At 49.9% G+C, this 25,455-nt stretch overlaps 2 protein-coding genes across 2 annotated transcripts in view; one reads left to right on the top strand and one right to left on the bottom strand.

Annotated features, from left to right (window-relative positions):
• The first annotated feature begins 562 nt into the window (after positions 1 to 562).
• MMP28 (matrix metallopeptidase 28) overlaps positions 563 to 25,455 on the top strand; it is a 28,291-nt gene continuing 3,398 nt past the window's right edge. Inside the window, exons 1-7 of the mRNA XM_072940343.1 lie at positions 563 to 1,113; positions 3,502 to 3,581; positions 8,095 to 9,322; positions 17,244 to 17,323; positions 17,547 to 17,734; positions 22,598 to 22,822; positions 24,798 to 25,043. Coding sequence (XP_072796444.1) covers positions 9,212 to 9,322; positions 17,244 to 17,323; positions 17,547 to 17,734; positions 22,598 to 22,822; positions 24,798 to 25,043 — 850 coding nt within the window. The 5' untranslated portion in view covers positions 563 to 1,113; positions 3,502 to 3,581; positions 8,095 to 9,211. The remainder of the gene's footprint in view (positions 1,114 to 3,501; positions 3,582 to 8,094; positions 9,323 to 17,243; positions 17,324 to 17,546; positions 17,735 to 22,597; positions 22,823 to 24,797; positions 25,044 to 25,455) is intronic.
• C16H17orf50 (chromosome 16 C17orf50 homolog) overlaps positions 2,143 to 25,455 on the bottom strand; it is a 30,472-nt gene continuing 7,159 nt past the window's right edge. The window contains exons 5-8 of the mRNA XM_072940344.1: positions 13,449 to 13,580; positions 11,486 to 11,606; positions 3,335 to 3,392; positions 2,143 to 2,624 (exon numbers count right to left, since the gene is read on the bottom strand). The gene's annotated coding sequence lies outside the window, so the exon portion shown is untranslated. The remainder of the gene's footprint in view (positions 2,625 to 3,334; positions 3,393 to 11,485; positions 11,607 to 13,448; positions 13,581 to 25,455) is intronic.

Below are 25,455 nucleotides of genomic sequence, written 5' to 3'. Positions count from 1 at the left end.
CCAGGATCATGATAGGGGGAGGAAGATGTAGCTACTCGCTCCGTCCTGATTACAGTCCTATTTCTCACTTTACTGAGTCTGATAGAATTCGAGGTTAGGAAAGGAAAAAGGAGCGTCCTTATAAACACAGTTTGTATGACTAGAAAAGGGCTTTCTTTCGCTAAAATTTCGAATGGTATGTCCTAGTTCGCTCTGCTTTAGCAGCAGACGGCTTGAGCCACTTGGGGGCGTAGGGAGTTGCTGAGCTCCTGGGCTGAAAAAGTCGTGACAAACTGCGGGACCAGGTAGCCTTCTGGTTTGCTATAACTACCTTGTCGAGTAACAGACTACAGGGTGACACTGGAACCAACGTGTGCCTTAAAACGAAATCACACACAAACTGGACCCTTAGGATGTGTCAGGGTAGGGAGTCGAACCTGAGTTTTCAGTGCTAGAATAATAGTTAATTCTAATAGGCACCTTGCATCATCTCATTTAATTCTCACAACAGATTGATGAAATATTATTCCCACGTTACAGACGAGAAGGCAGAATTCACTTGCCCTAACCTAGGTCGGACAACTAGTGAACGGTCAATGTGGAATTGGAATCCTGGTAATCAGACACTACTGCCTGTGGATCTAACCATTTTATTGTACTGCCTAGAGGAGGCTCGAGCTCTGAGATGAGGCAATAAAAGCTCAAAGAGCACACAAGGACATTTTTCCTGAGGGCAGCTTGATATCTGAGCCAAATCTCAGGTGAAGAACAGAAACTGACCAAGTAAAGGAGTGGGAAAAAGTGCTTTGGACTAGCTGTAAAATAAATTGTTCAATATGTGTCACGTTTACCCACGAAAGGAGAATGATAAGACATGAGACCAGAAAAACAGGGGGCTAAATAAGTGAGAACTTGTAAAGTACATTAGAAGTTATGTTTTATCTTGAAGGCAATAGGAGCCCCTTGCCAGATAATTTTAAAGGAAGATCAGATTTGCATTTTCTGGCTGAAATATGAAGAATGTATAAAGATGAAAGGTGCCTAAAAAGCATGGAGACCAATTAGGTGACCAATGCAATAATTCTGTGAGGGATCACAGTGGCCTGGACTTAAGTTGTGGCTGTAGGAATGGAGGTAAGTGAAAAAATCCTTGACATACTTAGGTAGTCATCTGGGTAAGATCTGGTGACCAATTTGGGTGGGAAGAGAAGCAAGAAGTCGGGTGAATTCTGAGTTTCCCACCTACACAGGTGGGCAGGTGGTGGTGTTATTCACTGTGACAGGGAACAGGAAGAGGAACAGGTTCGGGTGGAGGTGGAGCTGTAAGTTCAAAATAATGCCTTCAGGTCAGAAAAAAAAGCGTGAGGTCATCTCTTTTTATGGTACCAGCAGTAAATGTGATGTGAGCTCGTCTAGATGTTTAGAGGGTCACGGAGTTCTCTAGACAGGTCCAAAAAGCAAAGCTAAAGGAATAAAAATTCTTTCACAACTGAAAAAATGATTTAGCCATTCAGTGTATATATTGAAGAAGGCAAGCCAGAGGAGGAGATGGGCAGGAGAGAAGTAGGCTATTGCCGAGGGGAGGAGAGGGAGACACAACTTCTAGGTTTTTCTGCCTCTTTTTCAGTTGTTTTAGAATTGGGATATTTTTTCAAGGATGGAAATAAAAAGTGCTGATGCTCAGTGACACCTGCAGTTTGTACTACCATTCATTCATGCATGCACGCATTCACGCATCCTTTACTCAGCGGCCATCTCCTGAGGTCTACTAGGTGTCAGGCCCTGGAAGGCCTAGAGGTAGAGAAGTAAGAAGCAGGTTGGCTCCTGCCGTCCAGAAACTGCAGTCTCATAACAGGGACAGTACAAGCCTATGATTCCAATCAACTACTTACATGCTAGAATTGGAGCGTGCAGAGGGTGCTCTGAGAACACAGCAGGAGAGCACCTAGCCCACAGGAAAGGGAGAGGGGGTCTTAAGAAAGGCTTCCTGCAGGAGGTGTCTCCTAAAGTGAGCTTTGAAGAAAAAACAGGAATTAGCCAGAGGGTGTCTATCAGGAACAGCCTGCTCCAGACAGAAAGAACCATTTTTGCAAGTATCAGGAGAGAGCAAAGTCCTGGGACTTCTCAGTGGTTCAGTCCGGCTGGTCTGTGGAGTTGCAGGGGTGGGAAATGGTGACAAATGGAGTAAAAGAAGTAGACAGAAGCCACATCTTGAAGATCCTTGTGTGCCTTGTGGAGGAGTTTGAATATTAAATTAAAAACAATAGAGAACTTCTGAGGAATCTAATCAAAGGGTGACATTTAGTTTTTTATATCCATTATCTCTTTTAATCTTCTGGACAGCCCCATGAAATAGGTATTGCTGTTCTCCAAATTTTGTAGATGAGAAGCTCAGGGAGGGGGAATTCTTTACCAAGTTCAAACAGCCAGTTAGGGACAGAAGCAGAGCTCACACCCAGGCCTTTGGGCCAAGCCCAGTGTTCTTTTCACAGTGTCCCTGGTCTCCCAATCTTGAAACAGAAAATTCCTCCCAGATCTGCATTGCTCTGGGGCGTCTTTCCACAGGTCTTTCTCTGCCGCACACTGACTCACAGATTGACTCCTGTGCCCTCCTGCCTTCCAGGCTTTTGCTTGAGGATGGTTTCCTGCAACAAACATTAATCCTCATTCTGTGTACTTAGGGAAGGCTGCAGGTACTTCTCACACATCAGCTTTAGCAGAATGTATCTGGGAAGGTCTTAGCATTTGGGTCCCTTTGCCCAGATCCATTCCTGGGGTCCTCACTTGGGTAGCTGACCCCTGCAGGCTGATTTCAATTTAAGAGATTCCCTTAGGCGGCAGCCTCCAGCTAGAACCAGCCATTGGGCATCCTGGTGGGAAATTAGATGGTAGAAGAAAGGAAGGAGTGAGGGTTATTTCTCCCCGTCTCTGTCTGCCACAGGGTGTATCTCAGGCAGCACCTGTCTTCTCCAGAGATCCAGTTTCCCTCAATGACCCTGGCTCCTGGGTCCTCTTGCTGTTGATCATTCCTAAGATGCATCCATCCCCTGTTTGGTTCCCAATCCTCCCACCGCTGGAGTAGGACCTTGTAGGACCCTGCAAGGACTATGAATTTACTCAGAATGAGAAGGGAAGCCATTAGAGGGCGCCATTTAGCAGAGTGCCAACATGATCTGACCTATTTTACCAGGATTACTCTGGCTGCTGTCTTGAGAACAGACTGTAGGGAGCAAGAGAGGAAGCAGGGAGAGGTTATTACGCCCACCAGAATGAAAACCAGACTGCAGTGATCTTTTGCCTCCTTCGAAATCCTGTGGAACTCACAATGGTACCACATAATTCAAGGCTTGCCTACCTTTTTAGAGGCTGATTTGTTCTCCATTCGGGTTGCACCATTCATCTCTGTGCAGTCCCTGAAACAGTAGGCACCAAAAATAATGGAAGGAGAAACATTGTATTGAATGAATAAATAAATAAATGGTGGAAAAAATGGCTTGACTTTTCTTTCTGACTTGTCTACAGGCTCCTCAAGCTCAAGAACCTTAAAAAAAAAAAGCTCAAGAACTTTATCTTGGACTTTCCTGTGTCCCATGGAGCGCAGAGTAAGTGTTCGGTGACTATTTGTTGAACCCTCTGGGCCTGCTCGGTGCCAGGTGCCACCCACGCGGTTTCCGTCATCCCGCCCCCCCCCACCTCCACCCCGCAGAGGCGTTCCTGGAGCCCTTCGCCTGCAGCCTTCCTAGAGAGCAAGCCTCCCACGAAGATTAGGCTGACTCTCCGCCGCAGCAGGGGGGGATCCTGCTGAATGACCAGCTGCCCTGTCCTCTGGGCAGAGGCAGGCACTTCCTGTTTGGGGTAGAAAGGAACCAGACACTTTCCTGTTAGCAGGTCTTTTAAGCCAAGCCACAGATGCTGACCAGGTCCTGGCCCAGCCTTTCAGGCCAGATGCCTGGCGGTCAGACGGCCTTCATGTGGAAAGGAAGTGGGGCACAGCGCCAGCTTGGCCAGCCTTTTATTGTGCTCCTGGCAAGTCCCCTGGGTCCTGGTGTGAGGGAAAAACAAATCAGAAGAGTCTGACGCCCTGCAAACCATAATGAGGGTTAGAGGAGATGGGGCGGCTCTGAGCCAGAAAGCGCTGCCTGGTGACAAGGTGTTTGTGTGATTGTCCTGGGCTAGGCAGGCGTATGTATGATGTGAGCGACACCTGTGAACCCGTGCGAAGACTACATGCGTGTTCCAATACCCAGCACTTGTTGGGACTGAACAGTTATGAACTGTCTAGTTTATTCCCCATAGCAAATTGGAGTAGTAGAGAAGGCAGGAATGACTGTTGTCCCATTTTTAAAAGCCAGGCACTCAGGTTAATTGACTTGCAAGGGTCAACAGAGTGTGAAGAAGTCAAGATTCAAACCCAGATCTGTCTCGCTCCAAATTTCTTGCTCTCTCCTGTGCCCTAGGAGCACAGCGTGTATGTGTACATAAAGGGAAGTAGAAAGGTAGGTATCCTTGTGAATGTGACCCAGGCTGAGGAGGCCACATCCACCTGTGCTGGAGAGAGGAAATCTCTCTTCCAGAAGCAGAGGTGGTTGCTAGAAAGTCAAGGCTTCTTTTTTTTTTTTTTTTAATTTTTAGGGGGAGGTAATTAGGCTTATTTATTTATTTATTTATTTATTTTCTTTGAGGAGGTACTGGGGATTGAACCCAGGACCTTGCGCTTGCTAAGCATGCGCTCTACCACTTGAGCTATACCCTCCCCCTCTAGAAAGTCAAGGCTTCTAAAATTAAATCACAGCTAAAAATGTAGAGATTATGGTCAATAATGAATTCAAATGACCACAGCTAAAATCCTCAGAACTCTGGGGAAAGCCTCCTTTTCACCTCTCCCAAGCTAATCTCATGGCCTCATGATTCCTCTTATTATTCCTATTATTGTGGCTTCTGGAGGTTGATCATTCCATTAGCACTTTTCTCTGGAGCCCAGAATTCCTTCTGATAATATCTACTTTGTGTTCTGCACAATTCCTGGGGAGGTGGGAGGGGCAGAGACAAAGCCGATTGCTTCCCATATTATGAAGAGAGAAACTGAGGCCCAGGCCCACACATCCTGACTGATTCAAGGGGTCCTGGTCAGGAAGAGGACTTGCTGACCAGCTGTTGCCTGCTGTCAGGGAGGAAGGATGGGCCAGGCAGCTGCCAGCTATTCCCCTGGGCAGGCAACATGCCCAGGCCCTGGTGTGAGTTACACAGAAGTCCTGTCCCCTTTGGGAGGGCTGGGAAGCAGTATGGATCTGAACCAAACCCCAGTACAGGGAGAGGGAGAGAAGGGGAAGCAGCCCTCTTTGAAGAGGAGCTAAGGAGAAGATGGCCTGCTATTCGGGTCAGGAACATCTTCAGCCAAGATGAGGAGCGAGGGAAGGAGACAGCCCGAGCCTGGGAAAGCCTAGAGCTATTTTCCTCTTGAACATTCATATCTAGTATTTAGTGATTCAGCAGGACTGCAGTAGGACTCAGGAATCTGATTTTTTAAAAAATACTTTTGATGGCTTCTTTTTTGTTTGTTTTTATTTTCTGTGGGGAGGAGATAACTAAGTTTATTTATTTATATATTTATTTATGATGGAGGTACTGGGCCTTGAACCCAGCACCCTGTGCACGCTAAGCACGCACTCTTACCACTGAGCTATACCCTCCCCTCCTCAGGAATCCGAATTTTTAACAAGTGCCCCCAGGTGATTCAATGCAGGTGATCCAAGAATCACATTTTATAAATTTGACTTGAGGCAAGGTAGTATAGTGTTTAAAGGCCCAAGATCTGGAGTTATACTAGCCAGGTTTGAACCCTGGCTCCATTACTAAATGTTTGATCTTGAACAAGTGATATAATCTCTCTATGTCTCAGTTTCCTCATCTTTAAAATAAAGACGCTTATAGTAGCTTTCTTGTAAGGAAGCTGCAAAGATACATGATTTATGTAAAGCATATAGCACATACATGGTGCCCGTTAATCTCTCAACAAATATTAACCATTATTATTTGTTCCAACTCCTCATTCCCACCTCCAGCCTCACTCCCACCAGAGGAAGTGGTATTGGATTAATATAGGGACTTGTCACCACAGTATTGTTTTGGATGTAGGTGATCTTTGGAGCGTGCTTTGAGGATTTCTGCTCCAAAGCCATTATCCTCCCATCACTCTTCTGATACCTTTACTGTGGACAATTTCTCTCCAATAAGCCACCTTGCCTTTCTCCTCTTCCTTTCCCCCTCAGTTTCCCTCTCACATGGCAAACTGCCCTCCTTCCCCACACCAACCAAAGTGATTTGGCTCAGGATGTGTCCTGGAAAGTAAAAACATACAGCAAGTCAGCTGTAGAGCTGTGAAGACCCCAGGATTCCTGAAGATCACAGAATTTTGTGCTCTGGGACTTATGAGTAAGCTTCAGATGCAGACAGGAACTGAATCCTTCTGCTACCCAGGTTCTATCCGTGGAAACAGGCCGTCTTCCTGGGAAACATATCCTGTGCAAAGGTGTGGCTGAAGCCCAGGGTGGGTGTGTGGGAGAAGGAGTCTCTGCTCTGCATAAACTCTTGCAGGCATTCTCAAGGCTGATGGCAACTCCCAGTGACCACAAGCAGAAGTGGCATGGGGAAAGATGAGGATGAGATGAAATAATCCAACCAAGGACACAAAGGAAAAGCAGAGGAAGTCAACTTTCAAATACAGTAGTGGTGCTAGTTTTCGGGTTCCTGAACCAGGGCTAACCTGGGATGCAGAGAAAGGTGGTGTCAGCTTTCTTCATGGCTGAGCCTGTCTCCTCCCAGACACTCAGCCCTCCAGAGAACCACTGCTTCTAGCCTTCCCTTCTCCTTCCAATGCAGCTGAAATGGAGAGCCTGGGATGTGCTGGAGGAAAGGGTGGAGAGATTCTGCCTGAAGAAAGAAGTGGCAAGCCTGGGTTTGACTCTAGCTGGGCCCACAGTGCCCCTAACAACTGGTGCTCCTCAGAGCTCCCTGCTCCAAAGCAACACCGTATCTGGCCTTTCAAAATCCATCCACTGGTCAAGGGCACCATATGCCATCTCATAACTGCAACCTTCTGAGCCCCCTCCCCTCCACACACACTCTGGGATTGCCAGATAAAATAAAGGATGCCTAGTTAAACCTGAAGTTCAGACCAACGACGAATAAATTTTTAGCATAAGTATGTCCCAAATATTGCATTGACACATACTTAAAAATTATTCATTGTTCCGGGGATGGTATAGCTCGGTGTTAGAGCACTTGCTTAGCATGCACGAGGTCCTGGGTTCAATCCTCAGTACTTCCGTTAAAAAGCAAACAAACCAACCTAATTACTTCCCCCACCAAAAAAAAAAAAAAAGAAAAGAGTATTCATTGTTAATCTGATATTCAAGCTACCCTACTAGACTTAGCAATTCTTCTAGATTCTAAACCCTTCGGAATCCCCCTCCCCGAGGCTCACTGTGGGGCTCTGAACCTGTAGCTGTCTATGCCCATCTGTTCTGTCCTTGGCTGAGAACATTGGTTCCAGTTGGCCATCTAGACTGGAAGTTCTCTGAGGGTAAGACCCAGGCCTTGCCCACCATCTCTGTTCCAGGCAGGGACGCTCCTTACGGATGCACACAAAGGCGCCGGCAGAGATGGGGCATGGATGTGCAAAGAAACCCATCCTCAATTCTTTGCCGGCATCGGGGCCCTCAAGGGAATGTGTCTGAGTCTTTGAAAGGCGCCTTTTTCTGACTGATACGCCCAGAGGAGCGCCTGTTTCTAACTGGTTCACTCAGAACGAGTGCCCGTTTTTCATTGGCTGATTGGCAGATGGGTGGGGCCTACTTCCGAATAATGCGTCCACAAGAATGCCTGCTTCTAGGTCTACGCAAAGAGGCACCTTAAAAAAGTTCTTCCATCCAAGTGGCGCCTTTTTCAAACAACACAAAAAATCTTGTGCGCTGCTGAGGCCCTAAGCTAGGATAAGTATACTGAGTTACATTTGCTTAGCACTTTATAGATTCCAAATTACCTTCACACACATTAACACATCTCAATTCCACAAGCTCCAGAGGTGGGTATCATTGTGCCATTTTCACTTTACAGGTTATCGAACTGAGTCTGGAAGAGAGACAGCAATCTGTTCGCAGTCACTAAGGCAGATAATGAAAACAGTTTACTTTTGCTCAGTACGAGTTTAACTAGAGTTTTCAGGTAAATCATCTCTCCACCCTTTCTACAACTGTGTAGGGTTTATAAAGCCAGGCACTTTATACTCATTTTCTCAATCAACATGCAACTCAGGGAGCTAAATATCATTTGTTCTCATTTCATTGATGAGAAAATTGACTCTCAAAGTATTTAAATCCTTTGCCAAAGGTCACAGGCTGAAGCCTACCGTTTATAAAGTGCGAGCTGCATGATGCCAGGCAAGGAGCTCACTTACAGGCATTATTCTCTGATTAAATGCTTCCTATTATCACATGATATCGGTATTCTTATTACCCCCATTTACTGCTGAGAAAAATAAGTTCTGAGAGGGTGGGTGACTTGCCTAAGACCACACAGCCAGCAGGTGGCTGAGACAGGATTCATACGGCTAATGAAGAAGCAGATCTGGAGTTCAAACTCAATTCTTCTCACCTCAGCCCTGAGTTCCTTCTCTCACACCCCAGGGCCTCGGTCCCTGCCAGTCTGGCTGAAACAACCAATGACCCTCTCGTAGGCCAGGTCCTCTATTCATCTAAGTCTTAGGTAGCTACAACCGCCAGGAGAAGACGCGTCTCCCCCCGCCTTTCCCAGAGAGATCCGGATCCAGTGGAGGTGGTAGGCGAGAGGTTGAGTCCGCGGGGCGCCGGGTGCGGCCGCACCTCCTGCGGAAGAGGCTCCAGCACAGCGGCGCGTTCCAGCGGCTGAGCGGGGTGGGTGGGGCCGTCGTGCTGGGGTCCCTCCCCCTCCTTCCTCCCTCTCTCCCTCCCTCCAGGTCCCCTGTCCCACGGACCCACTGGCAGGCACTGCCGGGCAGGACGACCTCGAGCCGGCTCCCGGCGAAGCACCGCGGAGGAGCTGCCCCGCTCGCGGGGCCCGGGCACGGGCGAGCTGCTGGGACCTTCCCTTCCGCACGGGGCCGGCGCAGAGCTGGAGCCTCCGCGGGTGCCCGGGCACGGCGGACCGACGGCCAGCTTCCCCGCGCCCGGCGCCCCGTGGCAGGGGCCGCGGCGACATGGCCGTGCGTGTCGGCCTCCTGCTGCGGGCGCTGCAGCTGCTGCTGTGGGGCGGCCTGGACGTCCAGCACGCCCAGCGCGTAGGCCAGGAGCTGCGCAGGGAGGCTGAGGTACGCGGTGTGTACGGGGCGGGAGGGTCCGCTTGCTGGAGACCCTCCCGAACTTTGCAGTCAGGCCACCCAGCCGTCCCATCTGAGCTGACATCGGTGTGACCCTCCTTTGTCCTCCGCACCCTTCACACTTGCACACAAAGAGCCTAGGGCAGCATTTTTTCCCCTCCTACCCCACCCCCAGATCCCAAACCAGGGCTGCAACCACACAGGCACGTGGGTCGGCATTAATTTCCCAGGACAGGGGAAGGGGGCAGCAACAAGATGGGACAGATAGGCAAGAACTGAGGGAGAGGGAACCCCCGCACCCCAGTTTGGCGCAGACCCACTGCCCCACCCCGCCTAGGCCGGGGAGACTTGGCGGTTCATTCATCAGACGCCCGGACCCCTCCCCGAGTGTCAGATGATGCGGAGACTCCCACATTGGTGGCGAGAGGGTACTGCCGTCTGGCCCCGGCCAGCGAGACGCAGGAAGTACCTCTGGCTTCCTGGGCTGGTCCTGCCATTGACCAGCAGGGGCTAGTGAGTGCCCTAGTTCAGAACTAGTTCTGTAAAATGGGTAAGAGTAGCATACTCTTAACAGTTGCTTCTAAGGAGCTTTAAACAGAGCTTCAGGACTGAACTTGAGAAAAGGGGGTGGGCAGGTGGATGTGAACCTTAAAGATTTCCCATTTCATTTTCCGTCTTTGGACTCAGCTGCTTGCTGTAGGTTGCACAAGGGGAACTTTTTGTGAGGTGGGGGTGGGGATGAACTTGGGGCATCTATTTTCTAGATAAAGGTGATTTTAATAATACACCAGTATTATTTCTTTCTTTCCCGAAGAAGTATCTCTGTGTTCTTATCTCTTCTCAAGATTAGAACTGCGGTCTCCACTGTTTTAAGAAGGGCTGCAAATAAGCTTTAAATGACTGAGTCCAGCACTCTGCCCTGAGACTCTTACTCCCCTAAAAGTATCGTTCCTGCTCTAAAACTGCCATGTGCAAGCTTCTGGTATCCTCCCACTCCCCTTCCCTAGAAGAGGCAGGCTGAATTTAAGAATCCTGCAGAAAGAGGAGGGCCACCTCTGAATCTCTTCCTTCCACCAGCCAGCTCCTAGCACCACTCTGGAATATTAGGAAAGGACCCTGCTTCGACAGGGGTGTCCTCTCTCCAACTCCTTCATTCCTTCCTCTCCTAAGCACTGTTCTCTTGCTCTGTGCTCTCTGCTTTTGCACGTTCAAGAATCACTTTGTTTCTCTGAATTTAGAGTCTTACAACATGAAGTACCGAGTCCTCACTGCCCCAGGCTTGTGTACCAAGCCAAGTCTTATTAAGAGTCTCACCCCACCTCCCTTCAAGCCTGGGTCCCAGGCAATCCTTGGCAGGAGAACAGAGACCACATCTCTGCCGCCCATGCCTGTGGTGGCCCCAAATGGAGAGAATTTCATCTTGGGGTGTTTGGCAAATGCAATATCTAACAGATTGAATCTCTTCAGTCTATTTAACATAACTGAGGGAAAGGGATCTTTTACCTTTGAGAACAAGAACTACTTCAAAAGTATAAAGAACTTTAGAAATGTGTAATAGATGTGTTTGTGTCTCTATATGCATATGCATATGCAAATTGTGTGTGTATGTTGGTATGTTTCTATGTGTTTCTGTATATGGTCAATTGCACGGGCTGTGTAAAAACGATATGTAAATTACTTAACCTCTTTGAGCCTCCATTTTCTTCTCTGTATAATGAGGATTAGCAATGCCTATTTTGCAAGAGTGTTGTATGGTTTCATTGAGATAATGTGTGTGAAATGCTCAGCACGGTGCCTCGTATGCACAAAGCAGTCTATAAAAGGAAGTTGCTCTCAGTGTTGTTGTTATTGTTTTAGAAGATAGAGCTTCAGATTGAAGTCCTGGCTTGGTGACTAGCTCCTCTAAAACAATAACACAGGACAAAATATGTAAGGCAGCTATTTTCAGCCTTTGACAACAGTCAGTTCGGGGCTGTGATTCCTAAGAGATGGCATTGCAGTTACTATGGCTTCATTACAACGTACTTCAAAATGCAGTGAAGGACCATTTTTTTCTGTTCATAGATACTATGGGTCAGAATTTCAAACAGGGCATATCAAGGCAGCTTGCGTCTGCTCTGCAATGTCTGGGGATGGAATCATCTGAAGGCTTACCTGTCCGGCAGTTGATGCTGGCTGTCAGCTGGGGGTCTCAGTTCTTCATGGGCCTATCCACACGGTCTCTGCATGTGGGCTGGTTTGGGCTGCATCCAAACATGGTGGTTGGGTCTCTAGGCTGGGTGTTAAAAGAGAGAGAAGAGAGAGCAAAGGGAGAGAGAAGCGGAAGTTGTATCCTCTTTATGACCTAGACTAGGAAGTTGCATAGCATCACTTCCGTTCTCTTCCACTGGCCGGAATCACAAGCTGCAGGTCAAGGGGAGGGAACATCAACCCCACAATTGGTGGCAGGAGGGCTGAAGTCACATCATCAGAAGAGCATGGCATTGGGAGATGTTGTGGTCATTTAGGGAAATAGAACCATCCATAGAAGGGAACCTGCACAAAGCAAGCCCACCCCACCCCCAGTCACCCCAGCTCTCTGCTTGGGTACAATGCCCTGACCACAGTGCAGGGAGCCAGACCCTAGGCAAAGCACAGCAGTCCTGCTGAGGTCATAGGCAAAGGTCAGAGTTCAGGAGACAGAAGGAAAGAAATAGTAAAAACAAGGTGTGTGATCTTAAGCTTTACCCTTCCCTTCTCCAGGCTGCAGTTTCCTCCTCTGTAAAGTAAGGGAGTGAAATTTCATAAGTGACTTTGAAGATTCTCTCTAGCACTAACATTCTTTGGCTCTGGTGTGTTTGTATGCCTGTGCCTCGGTGTGTATGTTGTACACATTTCATCTACCTATGTCCGTGTCTATCTGGGTGTCTCTCTGTGTCTCCCTCTTCCTTGTGTGCGTGTGTGGGATTATGTGTCCCCTGTATGCACACAAAGTAACAAAAGTAAGGGCTTTCCAGAATGGGCTTTGCCTGGGAGGGGACTGACTGCTTACAAAGCTGCATTATGAACAAGTTCATTGTTGCCCACTTAGGAGAGCTATGGCTGCTCACATTAGTGAGTAAGAAAAACCTCCACTGCTGAGTTGCAGGATTGAGAGTTAATGAATGACATCAACACTCTGGCCTCCCTCCCATTCCCAGCCAGGCCCTGTCCTGTTTTTGGGTAACACAGACTGTCCCAAGGGACCTATCTACCCATGCATTACTTGGACTTTCTTTAGAACAACCAGGCAGCGTGTCCAGGACCTGCCTTCTACTCCATGGTCTACGCACATCTGCATGGCTACTTCCAGTGTGCGGGTGCAACAAGGAGCTGGGTAGTTTGTCTCTCCAGGGAGACACTGGAGCTTCTGTGGAGTATCCACCCCCACATGCAGTGTCTGTTTTTCATACCCTAGAGCCATTCATTTGACTTTCTGTGAGTCAGAAACCCAGAAGCCCGGGTGTGGAAGCCATTCCCAAGAGCTCAGCTCAGTGACTCATGGGTACAGGGTGAATAGAAACGCAGAAGAGGCTGTGAAGGGTCCCAGAAGACCATGAATTGATGGAGCAGCAGCTGGCAAGCTCATCAGAAAAACCAAGAAATCTAATAAAAGCTGGGTTGTGGAAGCAGGAACAAAGAAGGGAGAGACTGTTTGATAACTCTCCCTAAACCCAGTCTGGGTTAGGGCTTTATTTTATGCCTTAAACATAGCCTTACACCTAGCGAAGACCATGGATCCATACAGTATGGTTATTTGGCATTGGAAAAAGATACAAGATGGGGTCTGGGTGGGGACTGGCTAGCTCATGTTTTCTAACTTCCTTTGCTGATGGAAAATGAAAGAAAGGATGAGGATTACAATAAGAGGTATCTAGGTTACACCTTGACAGAACTTTGTGAATATGGGACCAGGGACGAAGAAAGGGAGGAGAAAAGAAAGGGAGTCAGACAGAAGGGAACGGGAGGCCCTTGCCCAAAATAAAGGAAAGGGGCCCAGCTGGTCCCACTGCCCTGAGGCCTTGAGCAGGTTCCAGGAGCCAGAGAGCAAAAGCGACACATCCTGGAAGCAGATGTTCGTCTTTGTGAAGGAACATACCTGAGTCCTGTTGAATACCTGTGGCTTGCCAGATGGCCTCTTTGGGGTGCGATGGGAAACGTGATCCCAGCCTCTGTTGAAAGCTGGAGTTCCCTGCCTGAGCAGTGTCTTCCCTCTGCTCTGCTCCTGGGCCTGCTTGCAGAGGAGACAAAAGGAATCTAGAAGCACCCCCCAATTTTACCTTTTTTCTTTATATCTGAGGGCCATCTCCCAGCGGAAAGAGCAGCTTGGACTCTGCTCCTTCAGTTTTAAAGCCTCTGAGTCACTTTCTACATGTGAAATAAAACATCCTGGGACAGATGTCAGAGGATTTGGATTCAAGTATGAGATGCCGCACTGCCTTGAGACTTACATTATAGCAACACCTGTCCTGCTTGTGTTCTTGCAAGGTGATTGCAAAGCTCAAAGACAGTGAGATACCCTGAAAAGCTCTACAGTAGCCATGAGTTCACTGTGCCCTTGATTACCAGAAAACGTTTTTATTTATAGAGCACGCCGGGCACAACACCAGCCGTCATCCCTGCACCTTGACTTGGCTAATGATGCTACAGAGGTAATGAATGATAAACACAATCACACAGAGTCACTACAGAAAGACTAAAATCATAATGCAACATGAGACGGAATAAATCATAAGGAAAGCAACTTGCATTCTGCATGAGCTTGACATTTGGTAATTTTTTAGCTCTTGGTTTCATTTTTTTCTGTTGCAATTCTTTGATTTGGAGGATGTCACAAGCACTCTGTCGACGTGAGACTGGGAGCTGGCACCTCCTAAACTCAGCTGCCAAAGGTCCCTTCCAACAATAAAGTGCTGTTGACTATAAAGGGAAAAGTAATGTTTTTTAATGGAACAACTATCATAAAGCTTTTCCAAAGCATCTTCTTACTGGATTTTCACAGCGCTCCTGTGAGAAATGTAAAGCAGTATTCCTACCCCCATTTTATACTCTGGGGCACAGAAAGATCAAGTAAGTTTGTCATAGTTCACACAGCTAATCAATTGCAGAAGGAAGGCTACAATAATAGAATGAGCTGGAGTTTATCTTAGCTCTAATCCAACCCCCTCATTTTATAGAAGAGGAAACTCAGGCCCAGAGAGGCACAGGACTCGCTTAAGGACACACAGTTCGCCGCAGCACTAGGAATGAAACTCAAGACTCTCGGCCCAGTGCTCCTACCCTGCCGGGCCAGTGACTCAGAGTTCTGGGATTCATTTTGCTATACCTCATTGCTAGTCTTGCCCTGCTCAGAAATGGCCAGAAATTCCCATTCCTTCAGGCACTGAATGGGCTGGGCTCCACACACCCTCCCAGGACAAGTCAGGACGAATGAAGGACCAGAAGCCTTGGGATTCTGATTCCTTTCAGCTTTCTGGATCCGGGGAGAACATGTTCATTTTACCCAGACACCACAGCCACTCCCAGGGCTTCGCAGGAGTGACTCCCTAGAAAGGCGGCCCCGGCCCTGACCAAGTAGGTGAGGCAGGTTGGCACAAGCTTTCAGACCTGAGCAGGGTGAGTCACTGGAGGGGCACAGCCCTCCAGCTTCCTCTCCATGCAGCTCCAGCCCTGGGCTCTGTGGGAGAGAGGACAGGTGGAGAACAGGGAAGAGAGAAAACCCGGTGTTTGAACTGCGAGCCTGAGCACGGCCTCCGTGAAAGTGATCCGGGTGGAGCTCAGAGGGTCCCCAGGAGGGCACAGGACAAGCCTCCCAATCCTGCGTCTTCTCCTGGGCTCCCTTTGCCATGCTGTCACATGCCCCACACCCCTGCTCTTTCTCCCAGACAGACGGGTGTTTCTTCCACCTTTTCAGGGGAAAACTGAGGCACAGCAAATGGGCCGCAGAAGGTTAGAGATGGCAGGAGCAGAAGGCATCTCAGCCCTGCCTCCTCCTCACCGGGGGATACCAGTCTGCCTCTGCTCAACAGAACTTCAGGGCACGCAGCACTGACGGCACCAAGGGACCCCTTCTTTGTAATTAAAAATGTTTTAAAATATGTGCATATTAAACAGAAGATAAGTATCAGGGAGTTCTGAAATCCTGATAATCCCCATTATAACACTTCAGTGCTTTTATGGAAATATAAAGTGTCAAATCTTAAAATTTCTTTTTCTCATTCTTTTGGTGTCTCTTGGCTGGTGTCCTGGACACTTGCTCATTCTGCCTCCTGGGAATTCAGCTCTGCCTTGAAATCCACAGGGTCTCAGAACAAGTCAGCCAAGGACTTCCCCTCTTGTGGACCCCTGAAAAAAGCCTCTACCCCCATCCTGCCCTCCACCCACCTTGCCTGCCAAAGTCCCAGGCAAGGCAGCCCAGCCAGGAAACAGGAGACGCCGCAAGTCAATTTCCTCTCTCCCCTCCCGGCCTCTTTAAGGCTTCAGTTCCAGAACCAGAGCCAACTCCCTGATAAGGGCTGCATGGGTTTGGGGGGAGGGGCACAGGGAGTGCCAGTATATTGGCCAGTGACCCAGTCTCTCCCAAGTCATTCACTCAGCAAACCTGCTTCTAAGGAAATATTAATTCCCTGACTTCCTTTAGAAAGTCACTCTGTCCATCCTTGCCTTCTCAAGGGAGAGGGAAGAGTCATGGAAGAGAACCAGGCACCAGGCTGGGGCGAGACAAGCCTGAGCACCTGAATTGATTACAGAGGTGTAACTGACTCGTTCAAAGCACTTCCCATCTTGTAGATGGGTTGCATTCCTAAAGTCTTGTTAATTTTCCCACTAAGGTAAATCAATTAGATCAACTGTTTATTGAGCATGTACTGTCTACCAGACAACTATGCTAGATGTGCATTTGTTTAATCCTTCTGAGAATCTTTTGGGGTTGTTCCTGTTCTCACATTGTAGGTGAAGAAATGGAGGCTCAGAGAGGTTGAGTACTTTGTCCCTGGCCACCCAGCAGAGTCATGGATGGGAACAGATTCTTAATTCCAGGCCCATTGGCTATCCCAGGATGTCACATTATTTTGAACAATTAAAGCTTCCAGATTAAGCCCTTCGAATGTCTTTAATCCATAATACATCCCCAAACAGTGTACCTTTGCAAAGGGAAAGAAAACAATAGTGCTGAAATACTAATAAATTAGTGCAGAGAAACAATAAAATGGGCTTGGAAAGTGTTTGTCTAGAATAAGGGTTCCTTATGGAAAGTGGCTTTATTGGGAAGAGGATGTGGGGGTCGCTGGAGACGGATATAATGAAATCCACAAAAAGGAGGTGGGATGCTTGCAAACCCCGAGGGGCTTGCGGGTCCTGGCTCTTAGTGTCTAGTTTCATTCCTGGTTTGTGCCTTTTCCTTGAGGCTGCAGCTATGACTGGAGCTGCTTTAAGAAATACAGCACAGAAAAGTAAGAGAACAAAAGAAGACAGAAAATTATTTCTGGAAACACAGCAAGGAGGGGTAAAAATGAAGAGAGTGCGTGTCGGTATAAGAATTAAGCAGCGATGTGACATTTCTTTTACCCATTGATGGGGCTTTATCAGGGAGAAGGGCAAGCAGGGAGCCGAGTGCATCATTTCCCTGAAGGGTAGGACTGGTGATAGGGGTGGACAATGAGTCACACACTTCTCTCCACTGGCCTCCAAGAACTATATCCAGCTAGTCAGTGGGTGGCCTGGAACTGAGTCTAGTTTCTCACTTTGATCCTAAAGACTCTTCAGTAGCTCACAGATCCTTTTGAGACAAGGGGTGAGACTGGGAATGACACACGTGCTGTGGACCCTTGGAGACTCAGGGAGAGGAAAGGATGCCACACGGTGGGAAAAGTTGATGTTCCTCTGTCTCCCCCAGGCATTCTTGGAGAAGTACGGATATCTCGATGATCAGGTCCCCAAAGGTCCCACCTCCACGCGATTCCGCAATGCCATCAGGTAGGACGGAGGGGTGTGGAGGACTTGGGGGTGCTGGAGTGCAAAGCTTGGGTCACCTCCTCCCTTCTCCTCGAAGGCTGGTCTCCCATGTGTGTCCAGAGGGTCATACTCCATTGCTCCCTCCCATGACCTCAGCATCATGCTGTCTCCAAGGCAGCTCCCCACCCTCACCCCCACCAGTCAGCCTCCCACTGTGGTCCTTTATCTCAATTCCTCCTAACAGGGAGTTCCAGTGGGTGTCCCAGCTGCCCATCAGTGGCGTGCTAGACTCGGCTACCCTGCGCCAGATGACACAGCCCCGCTGCGGAGTAGCAGATACTGACAGCCAGGTGGCCTGGACCCAGAGAGTCAGTGCCCTTTTTGCTGGACGCCGGGCCAAAATGAGGCGTAAGAAACGCTTTGCAGGGCAAGGTGAGCACTGGTACAATCTAGCTAGGTTGGATTTCCCAGTATCCTGAAGCCCCATGGCCAGAAAAACACGTCACGGCCTCAGACTGGGCTCTGTCAGTAACCTGTCTTCCCTAGGGTGGGCGAATAGGACCTCTCAACTCAAGGACCATGTTTGTGAACACAGACATTTAAATCAGAATTATGTCTACACCAATGAATTCTCATTATGCAACTGATTTCCAGAACAGACCTCCTCTAGCCCACTTCATTCCTTGGTCAGTGTGCTACATGGGGCAGTCAACATTTTCCCTTATATTTAACTGAAGTCGTTTTCATCAGAATTGATTCTTTTTTCAGAAGAATTATTCAACAAAGATGTGACTCATCAATCAGTTTTATGTTTCCATAGCACACTTTCAAATAGCTTTATTGAAATATAATTCACATAGCATTAAATTTACCCACTGAAAGTGTACAATTCAGTGGTTTTTTTGTATATTCGCAGCGTTGTGCAACCATCACCACAATCTAATTCCAAGCCATTTTCATCACCCCAAAAAGAAACCCCAGGCCCAAAAAGAAACAATCGCTCTCATTCTCCCTCCCCCAGCTCCTGGTAACCGCCAATCAATCTCCTTTCTGTCTCTGTGGATTTGCCTATTCTGAACATTTTACGCATGACAGTTTCTGCCATTGTAATTTTCTTTGTGTAGTTTTGGGCTTTTTCTTCCCTTCACCTCCTGCTCTTTTTCCCTTCTCTGTCCAAATCCTATCTTCCAGAGTCAGATGTTACAGATCTAAGATTTATGACGGAAATTTGACTCTTCTGTCAATTCTTTGTCAATAACAAATTTTATCGTGTGTAATTTGAACATCTTGTTTGTACTAAGTCTAATTTCCTCTGATTGATTTTCCCAGTTTTCAAAATTTCCTAACAAGAAGGGTTTACTTAGTCAGGTTCTCATCTACAACTAATTTTACTGTGAGCACTTACAGCCTTTGCTTTTTTTAAATTGAATTAATAATTTTGCCAAGGAGACCCATTATGAACAGAACAGAAGGCACACTGGTTTTTGCCCTTAGCTAATTCATAAGGAAACTGTGGGCTGTTCCCCTCAGCTGTCAGAGGGTGGTTGTTTCCAGGTGTTTGCCAATCCAGTTCCACTGTGTCTACATGTCCAGCCACTCTGGGTCCCCAGTACTGACCAACTGCATTCCTAGTAAAGCATGGAGACAGTGATGGGGTCCAGACTCTGGGGTCAAGATGTCCCTGGTGTCAACATGTGCTGCATCCCACTGTGTTTCTGGCCAGCAGAGGGGAAGGATAAGGTAGAATGAAGGAACAGTGTGAGCTGGAACAGTATCCCTGGAGCTGGAGCTCCGAGTTCAGCTGTGTGACCCAGGCCATGTCACTTTGCTCTGTTTCCTCATCTGAAACATAGCTTGTTTAGGTTGCCAAGGAGATGCCCTGATTTCCAAGGGAAGGGCTTGTCGGGAGGATACAGTGGGAAATGGGGCAGCCCCAGATAGTCTCAATAGTGGCGCTCCCAGGCTAGAGTTGGTCTCCCAGAGAATTGGGATGAGGCCTCCCAGGCATTCACAGTGGCAGCATCTCATCTTCTCATGCCCCAGGGGAGGGTCTGATGGAGTCCACTTGTCACTATCCAATTTGGTGCAGCCCTTTTAGACAGAAATTCATGCTAAGGCATCTCCCTCCCCATTTCATTGACCCCTGGTCCAGACAGCAGTGGTCTAGGCTAGACAGAGAGTGTCCCTCTTGTTCACAACCTGAACCACAGCAGCCTGACTTCCTTTCCCCTCTAGGTGGGAAGACAGTCCCTAGAAAGTAGCTGTGGGCTTCGCAGGCACCGAGCACTTCCTATGGCTTCAGAAAGGAAATGTAATCCCACAGTTAACGAGTATTGAGCCTTTATGATGTACCAAGCATGGCTGTAAATGGATTAACTCATTTAATCCCATAACAACCCTATGAGATGGGGACCATTATTATCATCATTTTACAGTGGGAAAACTGAGGGACAAAGAGCTTGGGCAACTTTCCCAGGGCCACACAGCCAGAGTGTGGCCAAGCCTTCTTATCACTGAGAGGATTAGGTGAGTTGCCAGATTCGAAAAACCTCAGCACATGCTTAAGTGCTTGAAAAAATGACGTGGATTTCTAGGCCAGTGACTTTCCATTATGTGGGTGAATGCTGTCCTGATGAAGTGGGCCCCAGGGTTGCCAGATAAGGATACCCAGTTCAACTTGAATTTCAGATGAACAACACATACTTGTTTGGTTTTCACATCCTCACACTAAAAAACATTGTGTGTTGTTTATCTGAAATTCATATTTAACTAGGCATTCCGTATTTTAATTTGCTAAATCCGGCAACCTCATTCCAAGCACTGGGTCCCCTCTGTGTCTGCTGGGCTGATCTGCAATGTCCCTGCTCCCTCACAGAGCTGGGTGGGCCACGGGGGTGTAACTGGGATGGAAAAGGAAGCAGCAGGGATGTTTACTGAGCACCCACCACATGCCAGGCAGCTTCATGTTGCTATTGCATTTGCTATTTCACTTTTATCAGAAGGTAAGACTTACTAACCCCACTTTGCAAGTCAGGCAGTCAAGGCTTGAAGTGAGACTATAATTCATTACAAGGTTGTAAGTAGAGGAACTGAGATCTCAACCCATAACTCTTCACAGTATCAGTTCCCTGTTGGGAGTCAAGCTTCAGGATTCCCCCAAGCTCTTCCCCATCTCCTTCTCCCTCCCTCTTCCTTTTTGGATTTGAGTGCAAGGGTGTGTGTGTGGGGGGGACAGTGCCAGGTGTTACTGTGACCTGGTGGTCGTCATGGAAACCAGCCTTGCCTGGCCAGGAGTTTGGGATGGGGGCCTGAAGTGGCCAGCCTGCTCCAAGGACAAACCTGGAAGAAGACAGGGGAGAGGGCTCAGGCTGCCAGCCAGGCGGTTCCTTCCTCCTCAACAGGCACCTCCATGACCCCCGACCCGGCTCCCCTCCCAGGGAAAATTAGTCATTTTCTCTCAAATCCTGTTCCTATTTGTCCTCCCTCCCCTCCCCATTTCTTGCTCATGGAGTGAGGGGCCTCCTGAGCTGCAGAGGCAGGAGCTGCCCCACACTTTTCTAGAAGCTCAAAGGTGGAGGAGGAGAGTCTGAGAGTTGGTCACTCCTAGCAGGGTGGGAAGGGGCCCAGTGCCAGCCTGTCCGATGCCTGGTGAAGACTTACAGTTCAACAAGAAGTGTTATTGGCACATAATGAACCCTCAGGCGGTGCCTCTGGACTCCAGGCCTTCCTCTGCCCTCCTCCTCTCCCTCCCTTCCTCAGAAACCTTCCCTGTTCCCTCCCTGAGGGTTGGTCCCTGGCTGGGAGGGGTTGGGTGGTGGCCAGGCCAAACAGGCCCTGGGAGGCAGCATTGCCTTGAATGGAGCTTGGCTCGGGGTGGGAGAAGGGACAGCCCTCCCCCACTGCTACGGGGTGGGGGGATAGGAGTGGGGAGTGAAAGGGCGCTCAGCTTTCTGCTCTCTGGAGAATTCTGGAGGATTTCAGCTCGTGCAGAGTCCCTGCTTTGACCCAGAGGAGCCATGCTAACTAAGCCTTGAGTCTCAGCAAAAGTGCCTGCTTCCCTGTGTGGTTCAGCAGCAAGCACACCGGGTTCGGCGTCGGGGCCCGGGCTCGGGGCCCAGCTCCGCTCCTCACTCACCCAAGACCCTTCCTTCTGGTCTCAATTTCCCCAAAATAGAGCAGAGAGATGGACCAGGAGATGGCCAAACTTCCATGATGTCACTCCTCCTACCTGGTTCAGGCAAAGAGGCCCCCAGGATGAAAAGGCCGGGGTCTGAACCTTCACCTACAACCCCCCACCCCCCCACCAAGGGGCGGGGGCTGTGTCCTCTGGCCTGGCCTCTGAGCACAGCCAGGCCTGCCCTGCCCACTTTCCACCCACGCTCCAGGGATTTGGGGCCCAGGAGTCCTGCCTCTGACCTGCGAGTCTTCCATTTGGGGTCACAGTCTCAGCCCCTGAGAAAACAGGGCTCAGAAATAGGCTGTGAAAAACTCTGGGATTGGGACCTTTAAGCAAGCACCCTGGTCCTAGCTGCATGGTGAGCTGTAGAGGGTCTCAGTGGACCTGGGGCTCAGGCAAGAGGCAGAGGCTCAAGCCTCAGGGAGGAGCTGTAGTTCTGAGCAAAGAAATAGGGACTCTTCAAGTGGAGATGGAAAAATTTCTCTCTCGGTTAGTGACAAAACACACCCTTTGTTCTTATTTGTTTTCACCTCAGAGCCCTGCAGAGTCCCTGAGGAAGTGAGGGGGAGGGCCAGGGGTCAGGGAAGGACCTTGAATAAATGAGTCTTGTGGTCTCTAGTCAGCAGCAGGCCCCCGAGGCACGAGGCACGGAAAAGAGAGGCGGCAGGAGGGTGTGAGGGGTGGAGGGGAGGAAGGGGGCAGAGGGGGCTCTGCCTTTCCTCCACCCCAACACAGGAGGCAGGGTATGGGATTTTCTGCCAGCAAGAGGCACAGAGAGGTTTTCAAGCTCAACCCAGGCTGTGGGGAAGATGACCCCAGACCAGAGAGTCCTTCTGGCTGGGGACTCTTCCTGGGTAGAGGCTGCATGTCCCCCATTATACTGGGGCCTCCCCAGGCCAAGCCACAGGACTGAGGACTGTGCAGGACAAGGGTAGTTCTGTCAGTCCGAGAGCGGTGTCTCCACAGCCAAATGGGGGGCTTCTCAGGCCAAGGGCTGTGTCCTCTCCATCAGATCAGGGACTTCCTGGGGAAGGGCCTACCTCCCCATCAGAAGCATCTGGGGGACCAGCCCCAGGCTGTGCAACAGGTATGACTGACGCGACCTCTCTGGGTGGCAGGCAACAAGTGGTACAAGCAGCACCTCTCCTACCGCCTGGTAAACTGGCCCCAGCACCTGCCCGAGCCGGCAGTTCGGGGGGCCGTGCGCGCCGCCTTCCAGCTGTGGAGCAACGTCTCGGCGCTGGAGTTCTGGGAGGCTCCAGCCACAGGCCCCGCTGACATCCGCCTCACCTTCTTCCAAGGGGACCACAACGACGGGCTGAGCAACGCCTTCGATGGCCCAGGTGCTAACACAGCCTCTTTCTCACACAGCAGGAGGGAAACCCAACTGGGAGAGGCAGTCTGGGGAGGGCAGTGGAGCATTTGCTTCCCCTTTAGCCTTGGCCAAGCTGCAGTTCCCTCCAAAGATCTCTCAGTCTCCCCATCTGCAGAATGGGAGCAGTGGCCCCTGCCCTATTATGTGCCCCATGGCTGAAGGGACAGTCAGATGGCGTTCTTTGTGGAAGGTGCTTTGCAAACTCTAAAGGGTGTTATCTTTTCTGGGAGAACCTTCTGGGGTCCTGTCATCCATCCCCTGCCTCTTGACAGACCTGTGCCCCTCTTGCTGTCCAAGAGTGGATGTGCTCCAGACCAAGGTTCAGAAAACATCCAGAGGCTACCATGACCCCACTCCTGCCCTCCTGCCACCTACCACACAGTCACTGCCACAGGGCAAGAGGCATTCTCCCCACTCCCTGCCACCTGCTTCACACACCCACAGCCCAGCCAGTTCCCCTGTTTGTCCCCAAACTAAAGGCTTCTGGATGTAATTTAAACTGCCTTCCTCTGGCTCTGGCCGACACCGACTTTGAGAACCTGAATGTGGGCCAACTGTGCATCTCCTCCCCGCTAAAGAGGAGAAGAAACTTGATCAGAACCCTGCAGGGTGGGGACTTAAGCCCTTGTGTAGCCTGAGAACTGGGGTCCCCATCTCCCTTGCACTCTCCGACTTTCCATCAAGCACAACCAGAGCAAAGTCCACTTCCAAACTCTGCTGCTGGGACCCAGGGTAGACGGAGAAATCCAGGCTTTTCGAGAATTCACGTATAGCACACACACGTGCTTGCATGTAACTCACTTCACCCATGTTATCTACATGAGGCGCTGATAACCATACCCAGTGGTATCTGGTAGCTAAGACAGCACTGGACTGGGAGTCAGCTGTCTGATTTGGGACAGGTGTTTCATCTGAAGCTATGTCTTCTTTTGAAACCTGCCTATCTATCTCCCAGGATTATTGTAAGGGTTAAACAGAAAGGGCTAACATGGCTCAAAACAGCTCGAGGCATATTCAGAATTGGAAGCATATATTCCTTCTACATATGGCCAGCTCTCCACGCCCCTACGAGGCTCCCTTAAATGGCAGCCTCCGATTTTTGTCAGTCCCTGCAGGCCTGGGCTCCAAGAAGGCAACACTGGAAGGACCTTCGATATGCTTCTAGGCCAGCATCATCACAGTGCTGTTTGCTGACCCTGCCCCTGCAGAAAGTAAATTCTGAGCAGCTGGGGGTCCTAGAAACTGCAAAACTGATAAGCTCCATCTGGGGCCCACTACAAGCTTGAGAATCACTGATCCAGCCCAACTCCTCTGCTCACTCCTATTACAAGCAGGGAAGCAGAGACCAGCAGAGGGGAGGCAAGAACGAACGAATGCAAGAATATATATATTTCTTAATATGCATAGACACACCCAGCATCCAGATCAAGAAACAACATTACCAGCACTCCAGAAGGTCTCAATATGTCCCCTTCTGGGGTAACCACTATCCCTATTCCTAGATCTTTTCCAAAATAAGTAGCAGTTATTACGAGGTAGGCACTCTGTATTAACTGTAACATACACACGTCCTTTTTAATCCTCAGAACAATCTTGTGAGGAAGAACCTTCTTATCGTCATTCTCATTTTTCAGATCAGAAACTAAGGCACAGAGAGGTTAAGCTATCAGCCCAAGGTCACACAGCTAGTACGGGGTTAAAACCAGGATTGAAAGCCACGCAGTTTGGCCCCCTGCTGTGTGTACACCAAGCTGCCTCTTCGGAGCCCAGACCCCACAGCCTAGTCATCTGTTCATTGCTCCACACTTCAGCTTCTGCCAGACTTAATTAAAGGAAACAGCAGAAAGCAGTCAGAAACACCCGGATGGCATTTGCGCAGGGCCGTTAGGGAGCTGGGGGCGTCGCCGGCGGCGGCTCCCCCTGACGCTCCTCGCCGCCTGCAGGGGGCGCCCTGGCGCACGCCTTCCTGCCCCGCCGCGGCGAAGCGCACTTCGACCGAGAAGAGCGCTGGTCCCTGAGCCGCCGCCGCGGGCGCAACCTGTTCGTGGTGCTGGCGCACGAGATCGGCCACACGCTCGGCCTGACCCACTCGGCGGCGCCGCGCGCGCTCATGGCGCCCTACTACAAGAAGCTGGGCCGCGACGCGCTGCTCAGCTGGGACGACGTGCTGGCCGTGCAGGGCCTGTATGGTGAGCCCCCGAGAGCCCCGCCACGGCGCCCACCCCCACCAACTACGCCGCGGGGCCCCCAGGGCTCCGACACCTGCTCTTCAAATACGATCCCCCGTCCTAAGCAAAGGGAGCTGGCCTCCCCGTCGCTGGTCCTTCCCGATCCTGAAACTTCAGGCTCCCCTCAAATCTGAAAAACCTCAGGCTCCTACTCTGCTCCACCCCCATGCCTAGCCTCTAGCATCCCACCCAATTCCAGTGTGCGGCCCTCCTTTGCGTCCCGGTTCCTGATTCCTGCCCAGCCCCTGCCGTGGCGGTTCCTCGCATGGCCCTGCCCCATCTCTCAGACTCGGTCCTCGGTCTCACCCAGACCCCAGAGCCCTCATTCCTGCTCCTAGCTCCAGCTGCTCGCCCCGAAACCTGCCCCATCCGT

Source organism: Vicugna pacos, chromosome 16 (genome assembly GCF_048564905.1).
Source record: "Vicugna pacos chromosome 16, VicPac4, whole genome shotgun sequence".
Lineage (NCBI taxonomy): Eukaryota > Metazoa > Chordata > Mammalia > Artiodactyla > Camelidae > Vicugna > Vicugna pacos.
The sequence above is the reverse complement of the archived record's forward strand: the minus strand, read 5'-3'. Positions and strand labels throughout refer to the sequence as shown.